The sequence below is a fragment of the Leuciscus leuciscus genome (genome assembly GCF_965113295.1).
Source record: "Leuciscus leuciscus genome assembly, chromosome: 2".
NCBI lineage: Eukaryota > Metazoa > Chordata > Actinopteri > Cypriniformes > Leuciscidae > Leuciscus > Leuciscus leuciscus.
This window is the reverse complement of record NC_138726.1, coordinates 54,637,543-54,662,175: the sequence shown is the minus strand read 5'-3', so window position 1 is coordinate 54,662,175 and position 24,633 is coordinate 54,637,543. Positions and strand designations below refer to the sequence as shown.

At 36.2% G+C, this 24,633-nt stretch overlaps 2 protein-coding genes across 2 annotated transcripts; both read right to left on the bottom strand.

Moving 5' to 3' along the window:
- Nucleotides 1-468: 468 nt before the first annotated feature.
- On the bottom strand, nt 469-5,675 carry tex261 (testis expressed 261). The gene is made up of 6 exons (XM_082162455.1): nt 5,496-5,675; nt 4,631-4,710; nt 3,630-3,783; nt 3,484-3,551; nt 2,335-2,437; nt 469-1,362 (listed from the first exon to the last, which is right to left on the bottom strand). The coding sequence occupies exons 1-6, from the start codon at nt 5,563-5,565 to the stop codon at nt 1,247-1,249; spliced, it is 591 nt and encodes a 196-aa protein (XP_082018581.1). The 5' UTR covers nt 5,566-5,675; the 3' UTR covers nt 469-1,246.
- A 5,071-nt stretch (nt 5,676-10,746) lies between these two features.
- Nucleotides 10,747-23,725, bottom strand: shtn2 (shootin 2). The gene is made up of 17 exons (XM_082162370.1): nt 23,575-23,725; nt 23,180-23,229; nt 22,589-22,649; nt 22,319-22,413; nt 21,215-21,392; nt 21,022-21,119; nt 20,343-20,424; nt 20,171-20,265; nt 15,469-15,603; nt 14,946-15,093; nt 13,832-13,991; nt 13,677-13,735; nt 13,415-13,515; nt 13,175-13,204; nt 12,913-12,966; nt 11,917-12,097; nt 10,747-11,153 (listed from the first exon to the last, which is right to left on the bottom strand). The coding sequence occupies exons 1-17, from the start codon at nt 23,606-23,608 to the stop codon at nt 10,996-10,998; spliced, it is 1,719 nt and encodes a 572-aa protein (XP_082018496.1). The 5' UTR covers nt 23,609-23,725; the 3' UTR covers nt 10,747-10,995.
- Nucleotides 23,726-24,633: the final 908 nt, after the last annotated feature.

Sequence of the window (24,633 nt, the reverse complement as noted above, 5' to 3'; positions counted from 1 at the left end):
ACACACACAATACATATACATATATATATATATATATATATATATATATATATATATATATATATAAATTATAGTTCTGCTTGGGTGAATCTCACATAACATGTTCATGAGGATGAACACGTCCAGATCACATTATTCCTGAAAATATTTTGTTTGATGAAGACCTTTTAAATAAACTTTTTCTAATAATTAAGCACATTTAATAATATCATAATATACATATTTTTTATGGATCTGAACACCTCTGAAACTTAAAAAAATTGTTTTATTAAAATTAACATTTGAATAAGGCATGTAAATTAAAAAAAACATTTATTTTTAATAATATTTTTATTTTTTAATTCGACTGAAAAACAATGCTCGCCTTTAATCTTAAAAATCGTAATGCAAAAAAAAAAAAAAATTCCTCATAATTTTGAGGTGAAATGTGACCCATTCACATCAGATCTTTACTTGTACATGACAATGTTTACCTTTTAAAAACTCATACAACTGAATTTTATTAGATTTTTGTACAGCACACAAATGAAGCCTGGCCAACACTATGGCTCTCATGATTACAGTATATTTAAAGCAATATTTTACCCAAAAACTAGCTTTTCTTTAATCCTCAAACCACCGGGTGATATAAAATGGACTTATAAAGCTCAAATGGAGCAGAAAGTACGTAAACAATCCTTCTTAACATCAGATAATGAAAAAATTACTTTGTTAATGTCCTACTTCAAAGCAAATACTTGTAGTGTGAGGCGTGACTATGTACCGACGGTGAGCAAACTGAAGAATAAACACTGGATTCGGGGGAAAACATTCCTTTAAAATGTGAACACAGAATCCAGACACATCAGTTCATTCATGAGCGAACACAAACATTGGCTTTTGAAGTGATGCGATTAGAAGAAAATCAGCAGGAGCCTCTAGCGCCGCTATGAAGCCGAAGCCCCTTCCACAATCATCCACATACAGACGAGTCAAAAGATTAAGCCTTTAAAAATTAAAGACTTCTGAAGTCCTTTCATGGCTTTTAGACGCCTAAGAAAAAAATGAGCTGCGACTCTCATCATGAATCAACAGACTGATAAGTTCATTCAGAGTTTGTGCGCGTTTGTTCTGATGTGGTCCTACAGATTCAATCTCATGATCATCATTGCAAACGAATCCCTCCCACAAAAAAAAGATGCTGTCCAATGAAAGGGGATCAAACCCTCCCAAACCCCTCCGTCCGATGCTCATTTCCACTGCTTCATCAGTACATCTTCTGTCGGCTCGGCAGAACGGCCTCCTTCAAGAAGGAGAAGATGAGCAGGATTCCCGAGCGCTTGCCCCGCTTGCCTTTAGTGAAGTAGTTCGACACCACGTCATCTGAGAAACACACACACACACACACACACACACACACACACACAGAAAAGCATCAATATATGAGGATAAGTGTGTATAGTAGCACTGTCCAACACATCCAACTACAGGGTAGAAGTGGGCCTAACATTTTAAAATATATTATAAAACAATGATACACACATTTTTGAAGAACATCCCTGAAAAAACTTTAAAAATTGTAACATTTTAGAAAATTAACATTTTAATATATTTTTTGAAGGCATGTAAATTACAAAAGCTACCATACAAGAAGCATATTTTTTATACAAATATTTAATATTATTGTTAATTATTTTTATTTAACTACACTGAAAAACAATGTTCAAAGAAAAATGCACATTTGAATATTTTTCAAAGGCACGTAAATTACAGAAAAACATTGTATTATTTTATTAATTACTTTTAATTAAACTGAAAAACAACGTTCAAGGTAAAATGCAGATTTGAATATTTTTCAAAGGCACGTAAATTACAATGAAGCAATTTTATTTTTTTATAAAACAATTTGTTTCTTATTTTATTCATTACTTTTATTTAATTAAACTGAAAAACAAAAAAGTAAAATGCACATTTGAATATTATTCAGGGCATGTAAATTAAAATGAAGCAGATTTATTTTTAATAAAATATTACATTTGTATTATTCAATTTATTTAAAAAAAAAATACTAGTTACAATCCTACTAAATTCCATTATATAGTGCTCTGTTAAACTCATCTGCTCCGTTTGGTTCAATCAAAAGTCTCTATATTAAATTGAAAAGCTTTTGCTTTGATTCTGAAGAAGCCTCGCACACTTTTGCACATTTTTGACATATTCAGAAATAATGTATTAATCAAATTACTTTTAATGACTGTGAAAAACACCAATAATTGCATACAGATTTCTTCTGTTTTCCCCGTTATATCACAGGGTTAGTAGTGCCTAAGGGTAGTTTCGTGACGTGTCTCTCACCTCCCTGCTGCACAGTGGATGGAAGGACGTTCTCCCCGGCAGAGAGAGACACGAAGAAGGAGAAAGGAATCACCCACAGGCATATCGTGAAGTACGCCAGAACCTGAAAACACAGTCAGTCTCAACTCCATCCTCTAGTTCACCTACACTTACAAATACAGACATCATTTAGTCAGCCTAACGTTATGGTTTAAAGAAATTAATACACAGCATTAAACTAATCAAAGTTGATAGTAAAGACTTATAATGTTACTAAAGGTTTCTATTTCATTTAAATGCTGTGCTTTCTATTCATCAAAAAAAAATCCATAAAAATATGAATGGCGCTTTCGACAAAAATATTAAGCAACACATTGATAATAATCAGAAATGTTTCTTGAGCAGCAAATACATCATATGTGACCCTGGATCACAAAACCAGTCACAAGTCGCACGGGTATATTTGTGGCAATTGCCAAAAATACATTGTATGGGTCAAAATTATCAATTTTTCTTTTATGCCAAAAATCATTAGGATATTAGGTAAATATCATGTTCCATGAAGATATTTAGTAAATTACCTACCGTAACAATATAAAACATTTATTTTTGTGTGTGAATGCATCATACATAAATGCACAACTTTAAAGCCGATTTTATCAATGTTTTGATTTTTTTGCACCCTCAGATTTCAGATTTTACAATAGTTGCATCTCAGCCAAATATTGTCATATCCTAACAAACCGAACATCAATGGAAAGCTTATTTATTCAGCTTTCATGTGATGTGTAAATCTCAATTAAAAATGTACCCATGTGACTGGTTTTGTGGTCCAGGAATGATTTCTGAAGGATCATGTGACACTGAAGACTGGAGTAATGATGCTGAAAATTCAGCTTTGATCACAGAAATAAATTACACCTTAAAAGATATTACAATAGAAAATGGCTAGTTTAAATTGTAATAATATTTAGCAATTTTACTGTATTTTTGATCAAATAAATGCAGAAGAGACTTCTTTCAGAAACAAGTCTTACCAACACTAAACTTTCAAATTTTTTCCACTTTTTCATTTATCACCCTAAATCTAAAAAACTCCTGGGTTTGAGATTACATTGTTTTGGTCAGTAAAAAAAAACAAAAAAACATTTTATATAAGATATATCATACCTCAGAGAAAGGATAGTACTCCTCCGCAAAATACTGGAAGGCCATATAGTGGTTTAAAACGACCAGTGCTGGAAAGGAGAGCAACAATAAGGATGAGAGGAGAACACTTGTAAAACATACAGACTGTGAATGTCTCCATTACGCACCACATGACAGGATAAAGTTTGGCGAGGTCAGCATAATGTATGGAAACGTCTGCAGAAGACCAAAGTAAACCAGGTTTGTGAAGAGACCCACTCCCATCATGAGCGTCGGGAAGCCCTCGAACACGTAGAGCCCGACCAGAACCGCTGTGGAGAACTGAGAGACCAGAGACATGAAGCACAGCCAACGTTACCTCACGCCAGGCTTCGTACAGACACTGTCAGACTCTTCAAGGACTACAATCAGAGATCTTCAGGTGACATCACCAATGCTACATTTTCTATATGTCACAATCATTCATTAACAAACAAGTATTCATTACTTCAATGAGCTCATTGTTTCTGCCTTAAATTATTACATTGTTTAAATTAATACATTTTTAGCTAACTGTGATTTTGTACATGTACATTTCTGAAATACATAAATTCCTCTGATAACAGATCACTGTAAATTGTAATGTGGACTCATGCATTTTCTGTAAAGCCTCTTTAAAACGATGTGTATTGTGAAAAGCGCTATACAAATAAATGTGAATTTAATTTAATTTATCAAAAAATATCTTTATTATCTTTCAAATTCTAAAAAAGGTTAATAGATAAATAAACTGATGAAACAAATGCAAAATGACGGCAGCGTTAATTGTGTGTGAAAAGATTTAACATCAATAAGATTAAGCAATAATTTCACATATATGTCTTTTTTTTAAATTCAAGCACTTTTCATAAATATGGGTGTTTTCAAGTCAAATTCAAGCACCTTGTAAAGATGCAACATGTTGCCGCTTACATCAGCACTATAACCACCAATCCAAACACACTCATGACAACACTGTCTGAACAGTCGGATCAGATTTCAGCTCTCACAAAATGAAAGTGTTGACAAGCCTAAAATCCCAAACTGGATTTGTGTCCTGTTCTCTAGATATGGCTCGAGTTCCTGCGATTTTACTCTATGTGGATGCATCCCTAATAATGCAAGTTTTATATAATGACACAATACTCACCATAATCATATATTTTATAATGCGACTGGTGGCGACTGTGTACTCCTCTATTAACTCCGCCAGGTAATACAGGCCTGCAGCTGTGAGGACAAATAACAAACTGAGAAAAACTACCAATAAACATCTAAACAAACACGTCATTCAGATCTTACAAGTGTGTAAAAGTGCAAGAGCGATCTATCTATCCATCCATCAAGTGTCTTATACATTCAGTGCTAGAGTAAGAGTAAACACAGGTGCATTAATACAGGTACAGGTGTATAAATACAGGTACAGGTGGAACTGCTGCTTTGACATGTTGCCAAGTTCTCAATCCTCATCATGAACACATCTGACTGCCTACGTGGACAGAGACATTTGACTGTTTTTATCTCCAATCATCATCATCATGTGGCACAGAATTGAAATAATAAAATTAGCCATCATATATATATGCAATAGACAATTATATATACACATACATTATATGTATATATATTAAATGACCTGTAATTAAAATAAGTGTCCTGTCAGATGTAACTTTACCCTAACGGGTCTCATATTAATGGGCGGAGCGAATACTAATCAAAACAATCCTGTATTCTGCAACCATACAGTTAGAAATACAAAAACTCAAAAGCTTGAAACACAATGAGCTTATCGATTCTTATATAATATGACTTTAGTCAAAGAGATAGATATGAGGGAGGTTTTGTCTGAGCTCGTCCCACTGTTATTCTATTCTACATCGTTATTTTCCCAAAAGCTTCTATTTAATGAAAATAAACGGATATTTGATTGATAATAAGGCGCGCGAGCTGAGGGATTGCTTTGGTCGCGTCAGCAAAAGGAGGTTAGCGGCTAACAGCAGCAACATAAAACTCACCAATAGCGAGAGTAACGAAACATATCTGTATCACCAGCGACAACCAGCTGAGTAAATAAATAAACCACATCTTTTTAAAAGGGCTGGTCGAATAAATAAGAGACCAGTAGTAAACAATAACGGAGATGTGTGTCTCCGCTGCTAGGCTAACAGCTGAAGTGGTCAAAGTTCCTTCTGCGGCTTCCTTAGGCGGAGCGAGACGCTGAAGTGGGAATCAGATCTCAGACAGCGCCGCTCAGGCTGGAGGCGGTACTGCACCTGTGGATTTATCCGTCACGATAGATTCCAGCTCTAATAATAATAAAAAAAATAAAAATAAAATAAAAAAATAATAAAATAATAAAAATAAATAATAATAATAAAATAATAATTAATAAAATAAAATAAAATAAAATAAAATAAAATAAAATAAAATAAAATAAAATAAAATAAAATAAAATACCTTTGGAGAACCAGGGAGTAGTGAGAGAGATTACTGCCAGTCAGAAGTCATCAAAACCTGAAAAATGACCCAAATGGGAGCATGGAGTTTATGTAGTGATTCTAAAAATATTAATCAAATAAAATATTGGTCTTGATAGTTTCCAGCTCTGCTTAAAATAAAATACAAATATTTTAATACTATTTTAAATTTGGCGACAAAATTAATTTCAAGCATGTTTAGAACAAAATTGCTGGTGTTTCTGATGTCACAAAATACCTTGTAACCAATCAAGTCAACGTGTGATCGTCAACGAGTGGATCTCTGAGCTGAGTGAGTGAGTGGAGGCGGGGCTCATTTGCATATTCATTGAACCGCGTTTACTAAATGAGGCAAGGGTGTCGAGTTACATTCAAGCTATTTTAAGGCATGAAGAATGTTTTTTCAAGGAAAAGACGTTTAAATATGTCATTTTGGTGTTTAAAGACGAGTTTTAAGTGATACAATTATTGACTAGGGGGAGTTTGAGAAAAATAAATTCAGTCATGTGTGTATAGATAGGCAGACAGACAGACAGAGAGAGAGACAGATGCTCAGAGAAGAAGAAAAAAGGGCTTTCCAAGGGCCTCGCACATTTAGAATTCTTTTCACCAGCTCTTTGCTTGTTTTGGTCATGCATATTACATCCACATCTACGCATCTTCTTCTCCTTTCTTCCTCACACAAACACAGATGTACACACACCTAAATCAGACACCTTTCAGATCCTGGGGAAAAACATGAATTCTTTATAGTGTTTGTTAGATGGAAAGCTCTCTTGGGTGAGACGAATCCTTACAGAATGAAATGCCTTTTAAAAGTAAAGGAGCAAAAGTGAGTGAGAGTGGAAAATAATTGTAGACTCCATTTAAAATGCTTTTATCAAAGAAGAGGAGTGTGAAGGTGTTAGGAGAAAAGGATGGCCTTTTTATTGCAGGTGTTTCCAGATGGACGGATAAACTAACCTAAAGGCTTTGACACCGGCAGCATATAGTGAAATATATTCTGATACTCACCTAATATTCGTGTTTTATGGTTTTAATTAAAAAAATAGACATTGTTTATAAGTTAGCCTCTTTGCGTGGTGGTCAAAAATTGTAAAACATTTTTTTTTTTGATGAAATGAATGTATCATATTTTAATTCGATAATGTTTTTTATTTCATATTTTGTATTATATGGGGATTTTATGGTACTAAATTATATTTATGGAATAGTTATGATGCATTTATTACCTGTTAATCACTTTTTGAGCATAGACCTGAAAATAAAATGTCCAACTTGAACTTCATAAATGCTTTAGAGCACAAAATTAAGTTTGCTCTCTTTTTAAAGACGACACTTGGCAAATTATTGCTGAAGTAAAAAAAAATAAATAAAAAAAAAATAGAAAAGGTGAAACTAAAAAAGTTATAGAACTTAAAAAAAATGATGAAAAATGCATAAAAATACTATTTAAATTTCATAATAAATAAATGTTTTACAAAACATGTTTTAAATTGTGAGAAAATCCATTAATCGAAACAAGTTATGTTCCAAATTTGAGGCTGATATATAAAAAAATTAGCTTTCATTAAGGATTTGTTTGGCCGCAGTACCAAACGCTCCCACCAGAGAAAATTCGCTTCCCATTCATTTTTGACTGCGAGGAGCACAAGTGTGACTATTTTTTCCAGGACCATTTAACCTTTTCGAATCATGTCCATGTCCATGTCCATGTTTTTTTTTTTTTTTTTTTTTGTGTGTGTGTGTGTGTGTGTGTGTGTGTGTGTGTGTGTGTGTGTGTGTGTGTGTGTGTGTGTGTGTCCACATAGCAAGTGCCAAAACCAAAACCAAAGCAAAGTTTCGTACCATTCTGATGAAGTAAAAAAAATGGCCGAACATCAACAGAGGGTTAAAATATCATTATCAGAAATATCTTATTTTGCAGCCATGGTAGCTTGAAGTCTTTAAGGTTAGGGGCCGTTTACATGACACAGTTTTCAACTAAAAACAGAAAACTTTTAATGCATTTTGGCCGTTCATTTACACGACAACATCGTTTTGGGGGCCAAAAAACGCAAATGGGTTTCAAAGAGCAAGTTTTTGAATCAGGCACGGATTAACGCACGGGCCTACTGGGCACTTGCCCAGGGCACTGGGCCAGCAGGGGGCCCTGTCAAATTTACTTTGTCTATTCTTTTCAAATAATTATTTTAATTTTAATTTTATTTTCAGTAAAATTGTGTTAAATATTGAGGAATAATGTGATTATTTTGTTTGCAGTTGCAAAGTATTAACTAGTAAATAAATCAAATAAATCATTTTAATGTATTGCTGCGCTGTTGAGAGGGACATCTAGAGGCGAGTGAAAAGCATTACGTAATATAAAAGTCACGCGTAGAAGACGGTTACTCAAAAACCAAAACAAAAATGAGTTTAAAACCACAACCAAGTGGATCAATAAAAAGAAAGCACTAAAAGGACAAAGAAGCAAGAGAAGCTCAATTACTACAAAAGCTACCAACAATCTCCATCTTTTTAAAAAATAAATAAATATTTTTTCTAGTCGACTAGTCATTCATTTAAGCAATTAGACGACTAATCTCACGTTAATATTAATTTCTGCTTAAATACTGAGTGCATGGAGGCATATAGCCTATTCCGCGCTCAAGCGCATGTATTAATCTTGCCGCAAAAGCACCGGCAAAAGCAGGCTAATGATAATATGTCTAAAAAAAATTAGACAAAATTAAAAAAACCTAGACATTTTTATTGTTTATTGTTTAATAAAATATATATATATATTTCTAAATCAGTGTCGGCTGCAAACATATCTATATCTCCGCTGTAAAGTGGATGCGCCTTTAGAGAGAAATGCACCTTTCATATCATATCAGCCTAATCAGCCGGTATTTGCTTTCGATTTTAATTTTTTCGTTTAAAAGTGGACATTTCAAGCTTTATATAGAAATTTTCATCATGTCTGTGATGCTATACACTGTTTCAGTTCATTTTTTAGACGCGATCCAGTTCACGCCACGGAGACCATGAAAGCGCGCCCTGTTTGTTTTATTTTATTTTACAAAAGCACAACGTTTTCTTGTTATTGTGAGTTTACAAAAATAAAAGTAGCTACTTGCGACTGATGCATTATTCTTTTCTGTATATGACCAGAAAAGATTGAGTAGGCTATTTCAAGTTGTTTCCACTGTTGATAGGAAAATGCAAGTGTTCGCGCCGACGCCTGCCATGCAGTGCGCGCTGCACACTCCACACAAACACTTTGGATATATATTTATCTAGCTTAAAGTTAGAGCGAGCTGCCATGCCAGACGGATAAGTACTTTTCATGTAATCAAATCATGCATTTTCTACCTACCGCGAGTAAGCGCTGCACCAGTTTGAAAAAGGTAAAAGCATAACGAGCGTAACGAGAGAGGAGCCCCACTAAGGGGGATGCAGAGATGTTGCTGCGTCTTTATATTAACATTTCTGATTGTTTAAATGATCAGCCCTCGGGGGCCCCCTTAAAATGCCTGGCTTGCCTGCCCTATTGCAGCGCCTGTGCATACAGGTGCAACACTGTTGTCCAAAAAATTGGTGAAGGGGGCCTTTGAGACATCCGTGCCCAGGGCACATCATCACCATAATCCGTCCCTGTTTTGAATACGATACAGTGATCGTCTCAGTGTAAACTACAAAAACATGAATTTGTGAAACAGTGACGTCATGCGCATGTGTATTACGTGTTCAGTCTATAGGCACGTAGTGTTTCTTTACAAAGTGACATCGCCACCTACTGGCCTGGAAGCAGAATACAGTGTTTCAGTCGTTTTCGCAGATCCGTGTGAACGGGATAGTTTTGACAACGAAATGTTTGTTTTTAGTACATCATTGTCGTGTAACGTACCCTGAGTAAACTGTATATCATCTTCACACACTTTTGCATAAGTATCTGCCCCCATGGTTTGCTAGAAGAGTTTAAGACGTTGCTTTTGATGTAAGGGTTTGTAACTTTCTACTCAATTTTCTACTCAAATCGAGCATTCATACTCAAAAACACTGATTGTTACAGTTATTGTGTACCAAGTATTGAGATCTCTGTATCCTTACCTTTGTTTTACAAAGTGTAAGATGAAATATACTGTGTCGATTACTTAAATGTTTCAAAGTAAAGCATATACTTTAACAACTTTGTTTAGTGCTACATTGTTTGAGTAAAATCTACAAACACAGAGTGAGTAAAATGTACATGAAACAGAGTCATGCAAAGTAAACTTCAAAATGAGAAAGTAGAAATTCCTCAACAGTGGCCATTTAAATGGACTTATTCTCTTTGTTAATTAAAAAAAGTTTTTACTTAATTCCATACATGTGAAATTCACTTTAAAAAGAATGAGTGCGAAAACTTGCAAAAGAAAGATTAAGTACATTTTTCTTATTGTTTTTTCAGTGCTGACTGCATTATATCCTTTAAATGAGATTCTTTGCTATTTTTTCAACATTGCTGTGCATCTGAGCAACAAATCCACCAAGAATGATGACAATTACACCAGAGAAGGATGCAATATAGTTTTATGAATATAAAACAATGCCATGTTAAAGTAATTTTAAATTTCAATGCTTGGAAAATGTCAGTGTCTGATCTGTAATTCACTACAATAAAAGAATCGTTTAAAGGTCCAAATACTTGTGCAAGTCAAGTATTCAAGAGAGTCAAGTCTTTTAATGGAAGAATTCATGCCTCAAAAGAACAAATGTCCAACACAACAGCAAACACGGACCGAGGGCAAAGAAAAGACAGACTGAGTATGTGCAGAATGTTTTTTATTTCTTTCATAATTGCTTTTTGAATGCAGGGGGCCTTGGGTTTTTTTCATTGTGGCTTTCGCACCACAGTTAACAGGGTTAGCGCTTTATTCAGCCTTGTGACATTTACTCGAAACAAAATCCAAGAGGCATCTGGCAGAAGGAAATAGGTGTTGAAGTAATACTTAGTTCAACATCGTGCTTCTCAAAAAGTGCAGAAGGTCAGACTAAAAGACCCCTCAAACAAAGCTCACTTTTCTTCCCATATGACGGACTCGGAGGCCTTTATGCGAGAGACTCTCTTCTCTCGGTTCTGCTGAAGTCTGCGGAGGACAGGAGCGCTTCCACTCTCCCCTGCCCAGGGCGAGGAGATCGAGATGGAGACCGGCACGCCAGCACTGGGGGAATCTGAGGGAACGGTGACCTTACGTGTTATAATGCAGCTCACACAAACATTCACAACCGATCAATAAATGAGGAGGCAGCTTTTAAGCACCGCTGTGAAGGATATCTCGCTTCGAAAGTGCAACCAATTAGGCCAATAAATCTGATTCTAAAATATAAAAAACCTGCCAAAGTTTCCTTTTAAACAAACATAAATAATGTTTTATCCCAAGATAATGTGTAAAAAAAAAAGATCTGAAAATTCTAAGATAACAGAAGCAAAATAGAAAGTATTACGGTATATTTTTCAGTTGTTTTAAGCATAGACCTTAATATTTTATTTCTTATTTATTTTAAGACATTTCTGAAAATGTTTGAGGATAATGAACACTTTATGTAGAATTTTTTTTTCTATTATTTATATAGTTGTTTGTAGGTTGGTTGGTCAGGGTTTTTTTTTTTTTTTTAAAGAAATATAATTCTTTAAAAATAAAATTTCTTAAATATGATAATTCTTAAAAAGTACTTTATCAGTTCTGTTCTCTTTAATTAATTTCCTAAAGGAAATTATGCATTTGGCAGACATTTTTATCTAAAGTGATGTACATTGCATTGAAGGAACACATGTGATCAAATTATATAAAATAATCTGCAAATAAATTCAGCATTTACTGCTTTAGTTTACTGTGTTTGCTGATTATTTCAATAATAAGGTTTAGGATTGACCAGGCTTGTGTAACCTGAAAGTTTTTCGGGAATGTGAGGGAGTAAAAGGAAGAGATGGTACCTTTGGGTTTAGATGGAGGAGGTGTGTTAGGCTTAGGGTTAGGGTTAGGTGAGGTCCCTTGCTCGTCCCCCATGGCCCGCCTCCTCCTCTGGAGCACCATCTGAAGCTCCGCCTCCCCAACATTACGGCTGAAGCGTTTTTTCGATTCCACCTTTCGGGGGCCAGGTCTTCTCATGGAAACCTGAGTTACATTAAGGTTACATTAATATAATAAGCCACGAGAGGTGATGACAGTGATTTTACGATGGTTATCGAGCCCCAAAATTTCCTTACTTATGGTAAAATCACCAACAGAAACAGTACTATAATTAAACATACCAATGTTTAATAAACCACAGCATAGTTTATTAGCTTGTGATGTTTGCTGCAAGTACAGCTCAAAAGTTTGGGATCAGTACGATTTTCTTTTAAGGAAAAAAATACAGCAGGAATAGATTAAAAGTGACAGTAAAGACATTTATGATGTTCCAAGAGATTTTTATTTCAAGTAAATTCTGTTCTTTTGAACTCTCTATTCCTGAAGAAAGTGCATCACAGATTCCACAAAAATATTGAGCAGCACAACTTTGATAATAATAATCATAAATGTTTCTTGAGCAGCAAATCATCATATGAGAATGATTTCTGAAGGATCATGTGACACTGAAGACTGGAGGAATGATGCTGAAAATACAGCTTTGATCACAGGAATAAATTACATGTTAAAAGTATATTAAAATAGAAAACACCTATTTTAATTCGCAATAATATTTCAAAATTTTTGACTATATTTTTGATCAACTAAATGAGCATAAAGTCTTCCTTTAAAAAAAGAAAAAAAGAAAAATCTTACTGATCATGAAATTTTTAACCGGTGGGTCAAATGTGTGTATGTGCACTTTTTAAGTATTAGTCAATTTAATCCCAGATATTATTTCCTTATCTGAAAGTATATGAACTATGTATAACCACTTAAGTATATTTCATTGTTGAAAAGTTACAGAGATCTTATTTTACCAGCATCCCCTGTAACTCCAGCACAGCTGATTTCCGGTTCTCAGACCTCTGCTCCTGTTACACAAATTCACAAGCAATATAGCAAGTGATTAGGCATGTCACCAAATGCACATAGTCTGACAGACAGACAGAGAAACTAGGAAACCTCTTCATAACTCTAAAATGTAATAGTAATCACCCAATAGTACATTGCAAGACGACCTGAAAGAACATGATAATGTGCAACTGTAAATAAAACAATCTGAAATAGTGTATCACTCACCTTCCATGCATTTTCATCATCTGGTACAGCCTAAAAAGTCCAAATGACCAAATGTCAAATATTTCATATCAAGCACAGTATGTAAGGTACGTCTATGGCTCAGATCATGTTATGCACACGCTCATATGGTTTCATATCCTTCACACGTTTGATTATTGTCATACAGATGGCGCCTCTCTCACTCCTAAGCACAGTTCATGTTCAGCCAAACATGTTATAATACAACTGTGACAGACCCACCTGTGGCGGCCTGAGAATAGGTTTAAGAGTGATGCCTTTCTTGATTCTTTCCATCATTTCATCCACAGCTCTGGACTTCATGTCCTCCATAACTGCGGGTTCTGTGAGAAAATCAACACAGTATTCATTGAGGATGGAGGGGCAGCTTTTACTTTCCTTGATTTAACTTCAACTTCTATTGTTTCTCCCTGTCTGCCATGTTGATTTTGCATCTTTCTATCTGGAATTACACATAGTCGAGCGTAAGGTATGATTGTCTTACTCTCAGTTTGAGTGGTGTTTTCTCCACCCTTTTTTCTGTTCCTCAACGCCTTCAATGGGCTAAATATACAAATGATTTGCCATTAATAACATTTTGAATCTTTATGCTGTAATGTATTTTTATGTTGGGAATATTGAAAGGTGTTGAAGACTCACTCAGTGACAGATGAAGATGGAGGAGGAGGAGGAGGAGGAGGTGGTGGAGGTGGAGGAGGAGGTGGTGGACCAGCTGTATTTTCATTCGCCTCTTTCGATTGGTCAGATTGGATTGAAGGAAGTTGCTCCATTTCTCTCAGTTTATCCTGGAGCATCTTGACTAAAGTAAAAAAATTAGACATTCCGATTAAAACATCATGGCCTGGTTTCACAGACAGGGCTTAGATTAAGCCAGGACTAATCCTTCGTTCAATTAAGGTATTTAAGTAGATTTTATAAACGTGCCTTAGTAAAAAAAAAACAAAGTAAATATACTATAGTGCTATAAAATTATTGTGAAATTATTTGGTAAGAACATGATGAGAAATGTTTGAGTTTATATGGAAACTTTGGTTGCTTTAAAATCAGGTTTTTAATGTTGTTTATATGTCTATGTGGAGTTTTTAATATGAATTTACACATGGTTTGTCTTAAAGCATCAGTCGACAGCATTGCTGAGTATTTTCTCTTTAAAACTGCAGTGAACCAAAGACAAAAGGTCTCAAAAGGTCTCAAAGTCTCAAAAACACGGTTTGAAATCGCTGGTGTTTCTGACGTCACAAACTACCTTGTAACCAATCAGATCAACGTGTGATCGTCAACGAGTGGATCTCTGAGCTGTATGAGTGAGTGGAGGCGGGGCTCATTTGCATATTCATAGAACCACGTATACTAAATGAGGCAATGGTGTCGAGTTACATTCAAGCTATGTTTAGGCATGACGGAAAAAAAATTCAAGGAAAAAACTTTTAAATATGTCATTTTGGTGATCAAAGATGAGGTTTAAGGGATAAAATGATTGACTACAGGGGGATTTTCATATCTTTGCCAATTTGAGTTCGAGACATTGTTGAGATCTCTTCTGAAACAGGAGAGAGACAGATGAGAGATTACAGGGACCTTTTCTTAGAAGAACAATCTGAGTAAGTCTTCAAATGCCCTCATTTTCAACTCACTGCTGTCTTGGTGAAATAGTATCTCATGTGTGTTTTGTCTTTCCTTTGGGGATCATTTCATGAAACAGAAGGTACTTTTTCAGCATTATAATGTAGATGACTTTTCAGACTAGACCTACTTTCCTTCTGAAGTGCCGTGACAGATTGCTGTGAGTCTCTCAGCTGAGCCTCAGCCTCGCTCCTCTCTTTCTCGCTGATCTCCAGCTTGGTTTTTACTGCAGTCAGATCTGTCAGAGCGTTGAGATCCTCGCCTGCTGTCTGTGAGATCTACATCGTGTCAAATTGGGGGAAAAAACACCATTAAAGCCCATACAAATATCGCATTGGTTTGACACTGGTTAATTTTTTACACATTAAATGACACACTTTAATATTTACACATAATAAAACATTTTAGACGTAATTATTATAGTAATTATTTAAGTATAAACTATGGTATAATAAGTACAAATATGCAATAATTGTTATGTTGTTGTTTTTTTGCACAGCTGTAATTTTTTTGCACATGATGTAAAGAACAGGGGATTGTTTAACATGATGAGCTGGATTGAAACGTTTGTCATCCATATAATCATCACGACTCCATGTTTCCGACACAAAACCCTGAAGCGTTGTCATGCGCAGATACACTGACACACTCACCTGGCTTTGGTAACAGAGTCGAATCTCTTCCAGAGCTTTGCTGATGTCAGTCACTTGACTCAGAGCCTGTTGTAGTTGTTTCTCAGTCTCCGCATTCTGAATCTGTCTCTGGATTTCCTTCTGTTTCACCAGCATCTGTAGACCATGATGTTCAATCACTCCATCAATCACCCCATCAACTGATCAATGTCAACACGCCCTCTCTACACAATTCACTATACTATCAAACAATCTATCTATCTATCTATCTATCTATCTATCTATCTATCTATCTATCTATCTATCTATCTATCTATCTATCTATCTATCTATCTATCTATCATCTATACTGTCTGTCTGTCTGTCTATCTATCTATCTATCTATCTATCTATCTATCTATCTATCTATCTATCTATCTATCTATCTATCTATCTATCTATCTATCTATCTATCTATCCATCTATCCATCTATCCATCCATCCATCCATCCATCATCCACTACGCCAAACTTCAAATCTCTTTGGACTTTTACCCTCATTTTTAGAAATGCCAACATTCAATGTTCCTTTTTACAACCTTCCCTGTATTTTCTTTTAATTGTTGAGCTCAGTGGGCATGTTAATTATTCACGCAGTGAATTATCTGAAAGACTTTCATTCAACAGAACAAAACATCAATACAATCAGTTCACACAGCAATGAAATTTGGTTTGGGAAACCAAAAACGAAATCATCCATTATCTCCCTGAAATGTTAGATAACAAACAGCGTGCTTATGTTGAAAAGCAGAAACGGCGAGCAGGAAAGGGAAGTGAAAGCTTGTCATGCGGCGGACTGTTGGGACTCTCACTTCTCACCTCCATTCACTGCTCTATCGTTCAGCTCGCAAGAAACGCGGACCTAAAGCACCAGCCGCGACCCCTGCGGAGGCACGATTAGAGGGAAATACATGTGCTTTACAAGTAAACGGAGAGTCTCTTTGTGCGATGACGGCCTGTTTTTTCTCCCTTTCGTATTAGTCCGTCATTAGACCCTCAGTGACTAGAAAAAAACACTGAACAAAAAGAAGATGAATGTGTTTTCAAAACAGATGGAAAACAGAAAAATGGAAGGGGTGGCGATAAAGAATGTCATTCAAGCTGTGTGGTGTGTGGCCACACATTCAGAATGAGTTTGAGTGGTGCGCGAACCGTCGGGGTCCCTTTCACAGGTGAAGGCCCCCTGTTGGGACCCCCATTATGTCTATGTCTGCAAATGGGGAACAATATACACAAAGCCGACAAAAGAGATGGCAGATAGGAAGTGTCAAGCAAGGACAGGGGTTTAAAGAGCGGGCGATTTTCAAACTGCCATCTCGATGGGTGCTAATTACCGCAGGAAGAGACGACGGATGCAAAGACAGATGCCACTTTTATGCAGAGATGCTCATTTAGACTGAATGAATGCTAAACCGACTGGTATTAACAGAGCCAGCGGGACTGGCATGGTCAATGAGTGAGTGCTTGTCTGTGTTATCTCAATCCAGTGTTTTCTCTTCTTTGTTTCGTGTTTGTTTCATTAATGCAGGTCCATAGTTGCAAGTGTGAATTGACCCGATCCAGCCCAAAACTCCCATGGCCCTTGTACACACTCGACTAAATCGGAAGACACTGCACTTCCTCCCATCTATTGTCTATTGATTCAGATGTTGCCGTGTTGTCTTAGGCCTCTGAGCGAGAAGTGTGTTTTTCTGTCCTGTCTGGAAAACAGATATTCGGTAAACTTAAATTGTTTAGCTATGTTAAATTAACATATCTTGTCAGTGCCTGCTATGTCCCTTTCACCTTTTTTTTAATACATTTTATATAAATGTTATTTTCTACTTAATTTCTTACGCATCTGCTACGATGAGCTATTTTGTGATTATTTTGAAGTCCTTTTATGTAAAGCACTTTATATTAGGCCTATCGCCTATGAAATGTGCTATGTAGCTACTGTGAATAAACTTTGCCTCTAAAAACATGAATAAAGTCCTCGTTAACAGCTTCATTAAGGTGTGATCACATTTACTGCTGTGTGGTGAAATTTCACAGTGAAATCCTGTCTTAGGCTTTATGTCGAACGTCACATGAACAAAGAGGAAAACAGGTCTTGTTGCGTCCGATTGTCGGAGAAAGTGTTAACAGCATATGGACGGCGATATCTATGGACTTTTAAGGTAATCAGCTAACCTAGCTAGTTAGTTTTTATTGTTGTCATTTTATTTAATTTTGTAGCTAAATGTTAGAAAACTTTTAGATATCAATGTGCATGTGACGGACTTTGGTTATGCTCATATGTGGTTGCTACTTTGAAAGCATCTTGAGTAAAACCGCTCTATATTTAATGAAGCACATACAAAAGACCTGGACTGGAAGCCATGCAACCCATTTTACAGAATAAGGAAGTTTGTTGCGCATAACCCACATACTAGAATAGGAATCAGTGCGATCAAAAGTTTTGGTTAAGAGTGAAATTTCGCTCATGTTTAAGTGAAATCATCGCATTCACCAGCAGAAATCTGCTTGGTATAAGTGACTTGACATATGCACATTGCTACCCTATTGACATTAGACAATTGGCCCTTTTCACAATTCCAGGTTTCTCAGAAGCAGAAGTCGTCATAGTTGGGTAAACTTCTATAGTGGTCAATGAGAGACCAGCTACTTTAAATATATATAATTTTTTGTCTTCCCATTTGCTCAAATAGCAAAAGAAAAACTCCACAATAGTGTTTTCACAACTTTCAAAAAGAGGGGAAAATATAGAGAGAGATTGATAACAGTAAGAAGAGAGAAAGATGTCAACTTTACCGTCACTCCCACAGCCGCTGTATTTGAAACACCCTCAGTGAGGTAACTATTTTATTTATTTTTTTACTTTGATGCAAAGGTAATAAAATACAAAGTAGCCTATTGCTAGTGTTATAAATGTACACACATTTAAAAAATACAATTTACATATAAAAAGCTTTGCAGGAATTACAATGCGACCGTTAAAACGCGTCATCGTCTGTGATAAAGGTCCATGGAACTTTCCCCGCGAAATCTCGATTTCGAATGTGACTGTACCTTTAAATTGTTATTTTTAAATGCGGGTAACCTTTATTATGTCATGCCGTTATTTTTTAGCAACAATAAACGTTAACGCACCGCTTCCTGTAAGTCGCGTGAGAGTCATTTCTACAAGCTCGAGCCAAGGTTTTCTTCTTTTCTGCTGCAATACTAGGCTCTAACGGAAGATAATGTGATTTCCGCGATGTAACAACAGTCAAAAAATTATGAGGCGGTAATCGGGAGTGTGACATTTGAATTATTACAAGCATTATCGTGATCTTTATTTACATAAGGAAGCTTCAGGGGATCTTGTTTACATCGAAGTGGAATTTAATCTACACGGAACTGAACCCAAAGTATAAACCACACAAGTCAACTGACATCTATAGATTTACTGACTAGAAAGTGCTGTTTTTGTGCCTGTCACTGTGTGTGGAACTGACAGATGTAAGTAGCCTAATTCTCTCCATTATCGTTTGTTGCTTCATAAAACCCTATAATGTAAAATATTGTGTTTTAAGTGCATTTACAATGAATTATCTGCTGGGTTCACTCGCACCACAGTGTGTTTGCAAAGCGTTGGTTACACCTGGTAAAAAGATCGAGTGGATTACAAGTGGACGATGCTTTTGCTGATGGCTTTTTTGTTGTTAAATGACATTTCAGTCCCTCACAGCCTCGTTTTCAATTAAGTCAAAGATTAAATAGCTATGCATGGCTCAAACTCTTTGACAGCAGACCTGGTATGTCAGAGCATCCTAAACTTGTTCAACCCGTTTTATTTGACGCTTTGTTAAAATAACTTTTCCAGACAATGTTACAGCTTCTTAAGAGAGCAAATTGCTATAGCTGATTTGCTGGCATTTTGGCAACATGGCCTCTAATCAAATGTTAAAGGGGTGGTTGATTATGATTTCACTTTTCTAACTTTAGTTAGTGTGTAATGTTGCTGTTTGAGCATAAACAACATCTGCAAAGTTACAACGCTCAAAGTTCAAAGCAAAGGGAGATATTTGCTTTTAGAGAAATTGCTTTTTAAGGACTACAACAAACGGCTGGTGTCAGGAGCAGCAGCTCATTTGTATTTAAGGGAACAGACACAAAAACGTGCGTTTTTGCTCACCCTCAAAAAGTGACAACTTTAACATGCTATATAAAAATATCTGTGGGGTATTTTGAGCTAAAACTTCACATACACACTCTGGGGACATCAGAGACTTATTTTACATCTTGTGAAAAGGGCATTATACCACCCCTTAAAAAGCCCCCCTGTAGTCAATCATTTAGGATTGGTTACAAGATTGTTTGTGACGTCAGAAACACCAGCGATTTCAAACTATGTTTTTGAGACTGTCTTTGGTTCACTGCAGTTTTAAGGAGAAAATACTCAGCAATGGTGTTGACATTAACTTGCACATGGTTTGGCTTAAAAAGCATATTAAAAACACCACACAGACATGATTAAAAGCCTTATTTTCACCACTGGGGGACTTTAAATTAAAAGCAGTGTGTGAGAGTGAATGACTGGGCAATGAGGCAGCTTTCTTGGTGTCTATGTTGTGCTATCTGTCTAACTTCAGTCATCCTTGTTCTTTGAAGTTTGGTCAAATTAGATTATTTCAGATTTCTCCATGCAGTTCAAAGAGTACCTGGTGTGCAAAAACTTCAGCATGCTGCCTGAGTCCTTGCTCCATTTCGAGCTTCTGAGAAATCTCTGAAAACTCTTCTGTAACCAGCTGGGACACTGAGGACCGAGAAACTACAGTCAGTCTTTCGTTCTGTACGCGCTCATCAATGGGAAAATATATTCATATTCCTCACCTCTCTTCATCTTATTCACAGTTCTGCTCTGCTTACTGAACTTCCTCAGAAGAGCCTCTTTCTCCCCGACCTCCATCAGCAACTTAAGAGTAGAAAAAGAGTTTGAAGTTTAATGAAATTCAAAGTCTTAGGATTTCAGGTCACATTTAATGAAAGTAGGGCTCTGACAAGACCAAAAACAACAACAACAAAACAGCGTTAACATTGATTTTTGATGCAAATTGTTAATTTTGTCAAAATGCTCTGATGTGAACATCTGTATATGAACATGCAATTGCAGTCATAAAATGACATACACCTTGCAGAATCTACAAAATAAGAGGGATCATAAAAATGGCTATCACAAAACAAAACAAAAAAGAAAAAATATTTATATTTATCCGGGTAACAAAACGAACATAAACTTTTTAACAGGGTAATTTTTATAAATTCGTCTGACGGCTATTATTTTGTCTTGTGGACTACATATAACACCTCTTATCTGAAATGGCATATTAAGGGTAGTACTACATTTAAAAAAAACTTCAAGCAATTTTTTATTAAATTATGATTTTGTTAAATTATTAACATTTTGTAGATTTCGCAAAGTGTATGTAAATTTATGATCACAACTGTTTGCATGTCTAACATGACCATATTTTATCTGTCTTTTCACGTGATTGTGAAATCACCATTATACCTTTTCCTTCAAATCTTCCTTCTCTTTCTTAAGAAGCTCCACCTGTTCACTGAGCTGAAATTTCTCCCCAAGTAACCGGTCAACAGATGACTGTAGTTCTGTAATTACAAACAGATTGGACAAGACTTATGGGAATGCATTTTTTAACCACTTTCGAGGCTGGTGTTATTTAGAAGCGAGGCTACGGTCCCACCTCTGATTTGGTTCTGACTCATGAGAAGTGGATCTTCCTGTTCCTCAGGGACCGGCTCAGAGCTGGAATCAGCCTCAATGTCCAGGTTCAGGATGGAAAGGTTCAGTTCTGGCTTTTCTTGAATCAGGGGAAGGATAGCTTGACTTTGCCTCTTCAGTGCCTTGAAATCTTTTGTCACCTGTGGGTTCAAAAGTCCCAAAGATTGAGAAAGGTGTTTTTTTTATTATTATTTTTTTTATGTTAAGCCTCAAAATGAGGTTTGTTGCAGGCGCATGTGAACAATATCCTACAAATAATATTTTAAGTCCCCCTGTGGTGAAGCTTTTAATGTTGTTTGTCTATGTGGTGTTTTTAATATGCTTTAAGACAAACCATGTGTAAATTCATAAGTCGACACCATTGCTGAGTATTTTCTCCTTAAAACTGCAGTGAACCAAAGACAGTCTCAAAAACACGCTTTGAAATCGTTGGTGTTTCTGACGTCACAAACTACCTTGTAACCAATCAGATCAACATGTGATCATCAATAAATGGATCTCTGAGCTGAGTGAGTGAGTGGAGGCGGGGCTCATCTGCATATTCATAGAACTGTGAATACTAAATGAGGCAAGGGTGTAGAGTTACATTCAAGATATTTTGCATGAATTTTTTACAAGGAAAAAACGTTTAAATAATGTCATTTCGGTGATCAAAGATGAGTTTTAAGGGATACAATTATTGACTACAGGGGGACTTTAAAGGTCAATTATCTGTCCTTGAGTTTCACTCAGTTTCACTCTTAAAAATAAAGGTTCCAAAAGGGTGTTTTTGCAGTGATGCCATTGAAGAGTCATTTCAGTGATCAGCTCTTAAAAGAACCAGTTTTTCTTAATGTGAAGAACATTCTAAAGAACCTTTAGTGGAATGGAAAGATTCTATGGATGTTAAAGGTTCTTCATAGAGCCATCAGTGCCAATAAAGAACCGTTATTTTTTTTGAGTGTGGGATAAATGACTCAGTTTGGAGAACATAATAAAGCTTGTAACCGATATGGGGGATGTGAAAATTCTCAACAGAACAAATACAAGCTGTTAGACTTCCAGGAAAAGGGAAGTGTCTCTATACCTTCAGCGCCAAGGCCTCTGCGGTCTCCCTGCAGGACCGCTCGATCTGAAACTGCATCTCTAAAACATCCAGCTCCTTGAGCAGCTGAGAGGAGGCTGAAATTTGAATAAATCAAATTAGCACGTTTTCAGTGACACCACAAGCAGTTTATGTTGCATTCTGTCGAGTTATGTTATGCGAGTTATGTCAAGGTTTATCCATACAGTAAATGTTTTTCTCGCTGTAGATGAGTTGATGTATGAGGATATTGCAGTGCTAAAAGACTCTCACCCTCCTCCATCCTTGACAGCTTTTCATTCGCCTCATCTCGCTCTTTCTCCAGAATCTCGCACTGTATAGCAGATTACACAATGATAGTCATTTTGAAAAAAATTGCACAATTTTATTACAAATAATATGGGTGAATCGGTTAAGCAATGACTCTGTTTGCAGTGAATCATTGGCTATGTTCAAACACATTGGATTTGTGACTCTCTCCCACAATTGCAATTTTATTTCTCATATTTGTGATGTTATTTAGGCGTTGCTTGTAGTTGCAAACAAGAAGGGGCCTGATTTTATCCGCCTCAATATTGCTCTTACTATGTCTATAATTACAGTAAGAATATTGTAGCGTGCAAATGTTCTGGGACAGCAAATGAGCTGCTACTTTTGCCAAAATGTGCGGCATAAAATGGAGCATTCTGCAGTATATCGTATCCCACAATGCAATCTGCTCGGCCAGGACACCGCTAGCTCAATTAAGCATGCGAACTGCTGTTGCATGCTGTTGTAAAAAGTCATATATAGTGCATACTGTGCCATAAGTAGTGCTATCGTATGCATTCTGAACAAAGCCAGCTTTACTTAATCAGAGATTACCTCAATGTCTCGTTCATCTTCTGAAGACATGGAGTTCTCCTCCTCAGACTCTAGAAGACCACAGAGGAAGTTTTCAGATTATTCATGCATTTCATGTATAATTAAAAGGCAGCCATATTAATCTAAAAAAAAAAACAGTATTCTGAATGCTTCTTTACTGAAGTCGTGTGCTGTATATGTGATGTTATTATCAGGGATATCTGTAAAATTAGATATTAGTCAAATATTAGTCAAATGTTTTATTTCCTACATTGCTCTTCCATGTTCATTGGACTGACGGCCACTTTTATCCGTTACTGTTAATATATTTCATTACCCAGCTTATCCAGTAGAATAAAATACAATTTTTTATAGTTTAGAATGAAAATTTCAAAAGGAGAAAAAGTGTATCCAACCTGAAATCCTTTCGTCCGGTTCGAGATTCCACATGATTTCTCGAGCTTCTTGTTAGCGTCTGTTCTTCTAAATCCCTCTCGGTTTCTGCGTCTGTCGCTCTCGGTATGACAGTGTAGGAAGAACTGAAACTAAGGTGCCGCTCTGCTTTTTATTTCTTCCTATTTTGTTACGTAAATTCATACAAAAGTCCATTCTGCTTTGCCCTTTATGGTTAGCCGAGTCAACAGTGGCTATTTAGAAATGATTTGATAAAGCAACATTCATCACGCTTGTCCCTTGTGAAAGCAGCCTTGGTTTAGTGACACAGCATTGTCTTGAACAAATGCAAAACATGTTTATGCACTTATAAGATTATTTAAGGTCACGATGTGTGTTTTCTAATCTTGGCTTTTTGCATCAGGCTTTAGCTGTTGAGCTTTTGCACTCATAATGGTTGGATTTTACAGTGTAGAATTGAGTTTGTTGAAGTTGCTAAACTGCTGATTCTCAGTTGCAATGCAAAAAGCGATCATAATTAATGTCCAAATAAATGCCATGCTTTCTCATGCATAACCAAAGAACATATTTCTCTGGTGTCTTGAGAGCTATTGATAGTTTCATGGTGGATCCACATCAACGTCCCAAAAGCATGTTTAGTTTTAAGAGAGCTGGCCTTTCTAAAGTAATAGATTGTTGTGTAAAGTCCATTTACACACAGGATCTTGGAGGGTCGTCTGTCATTGTGTCAGACTACAGTCATGAGAGCCAAAATCATTTGTTTAGGTTGCTAAGATTAGTCCTGTTCAATCTCCAGATGAATATTTAGCTGCACATAACCCTGAAGATTTAAGAAATGTCCAGAATTCGATGTTTCCCTTAATGCCTGGTTCAGATTACACGATTTTAGCCCGATTTTGGCACGATCCGTTTGACGTAGGGTGTCGTGGGGATTCGGACAACGGGCGTCGGGACGCAAGATTCGATCGTTTCATCTCGTATAGTGTGTCATAGTGGGGCGACAACCTACGTCGCGTCTGCGATGCTTCACGACATCACGACAGAAAGACTAGCATGTTTAA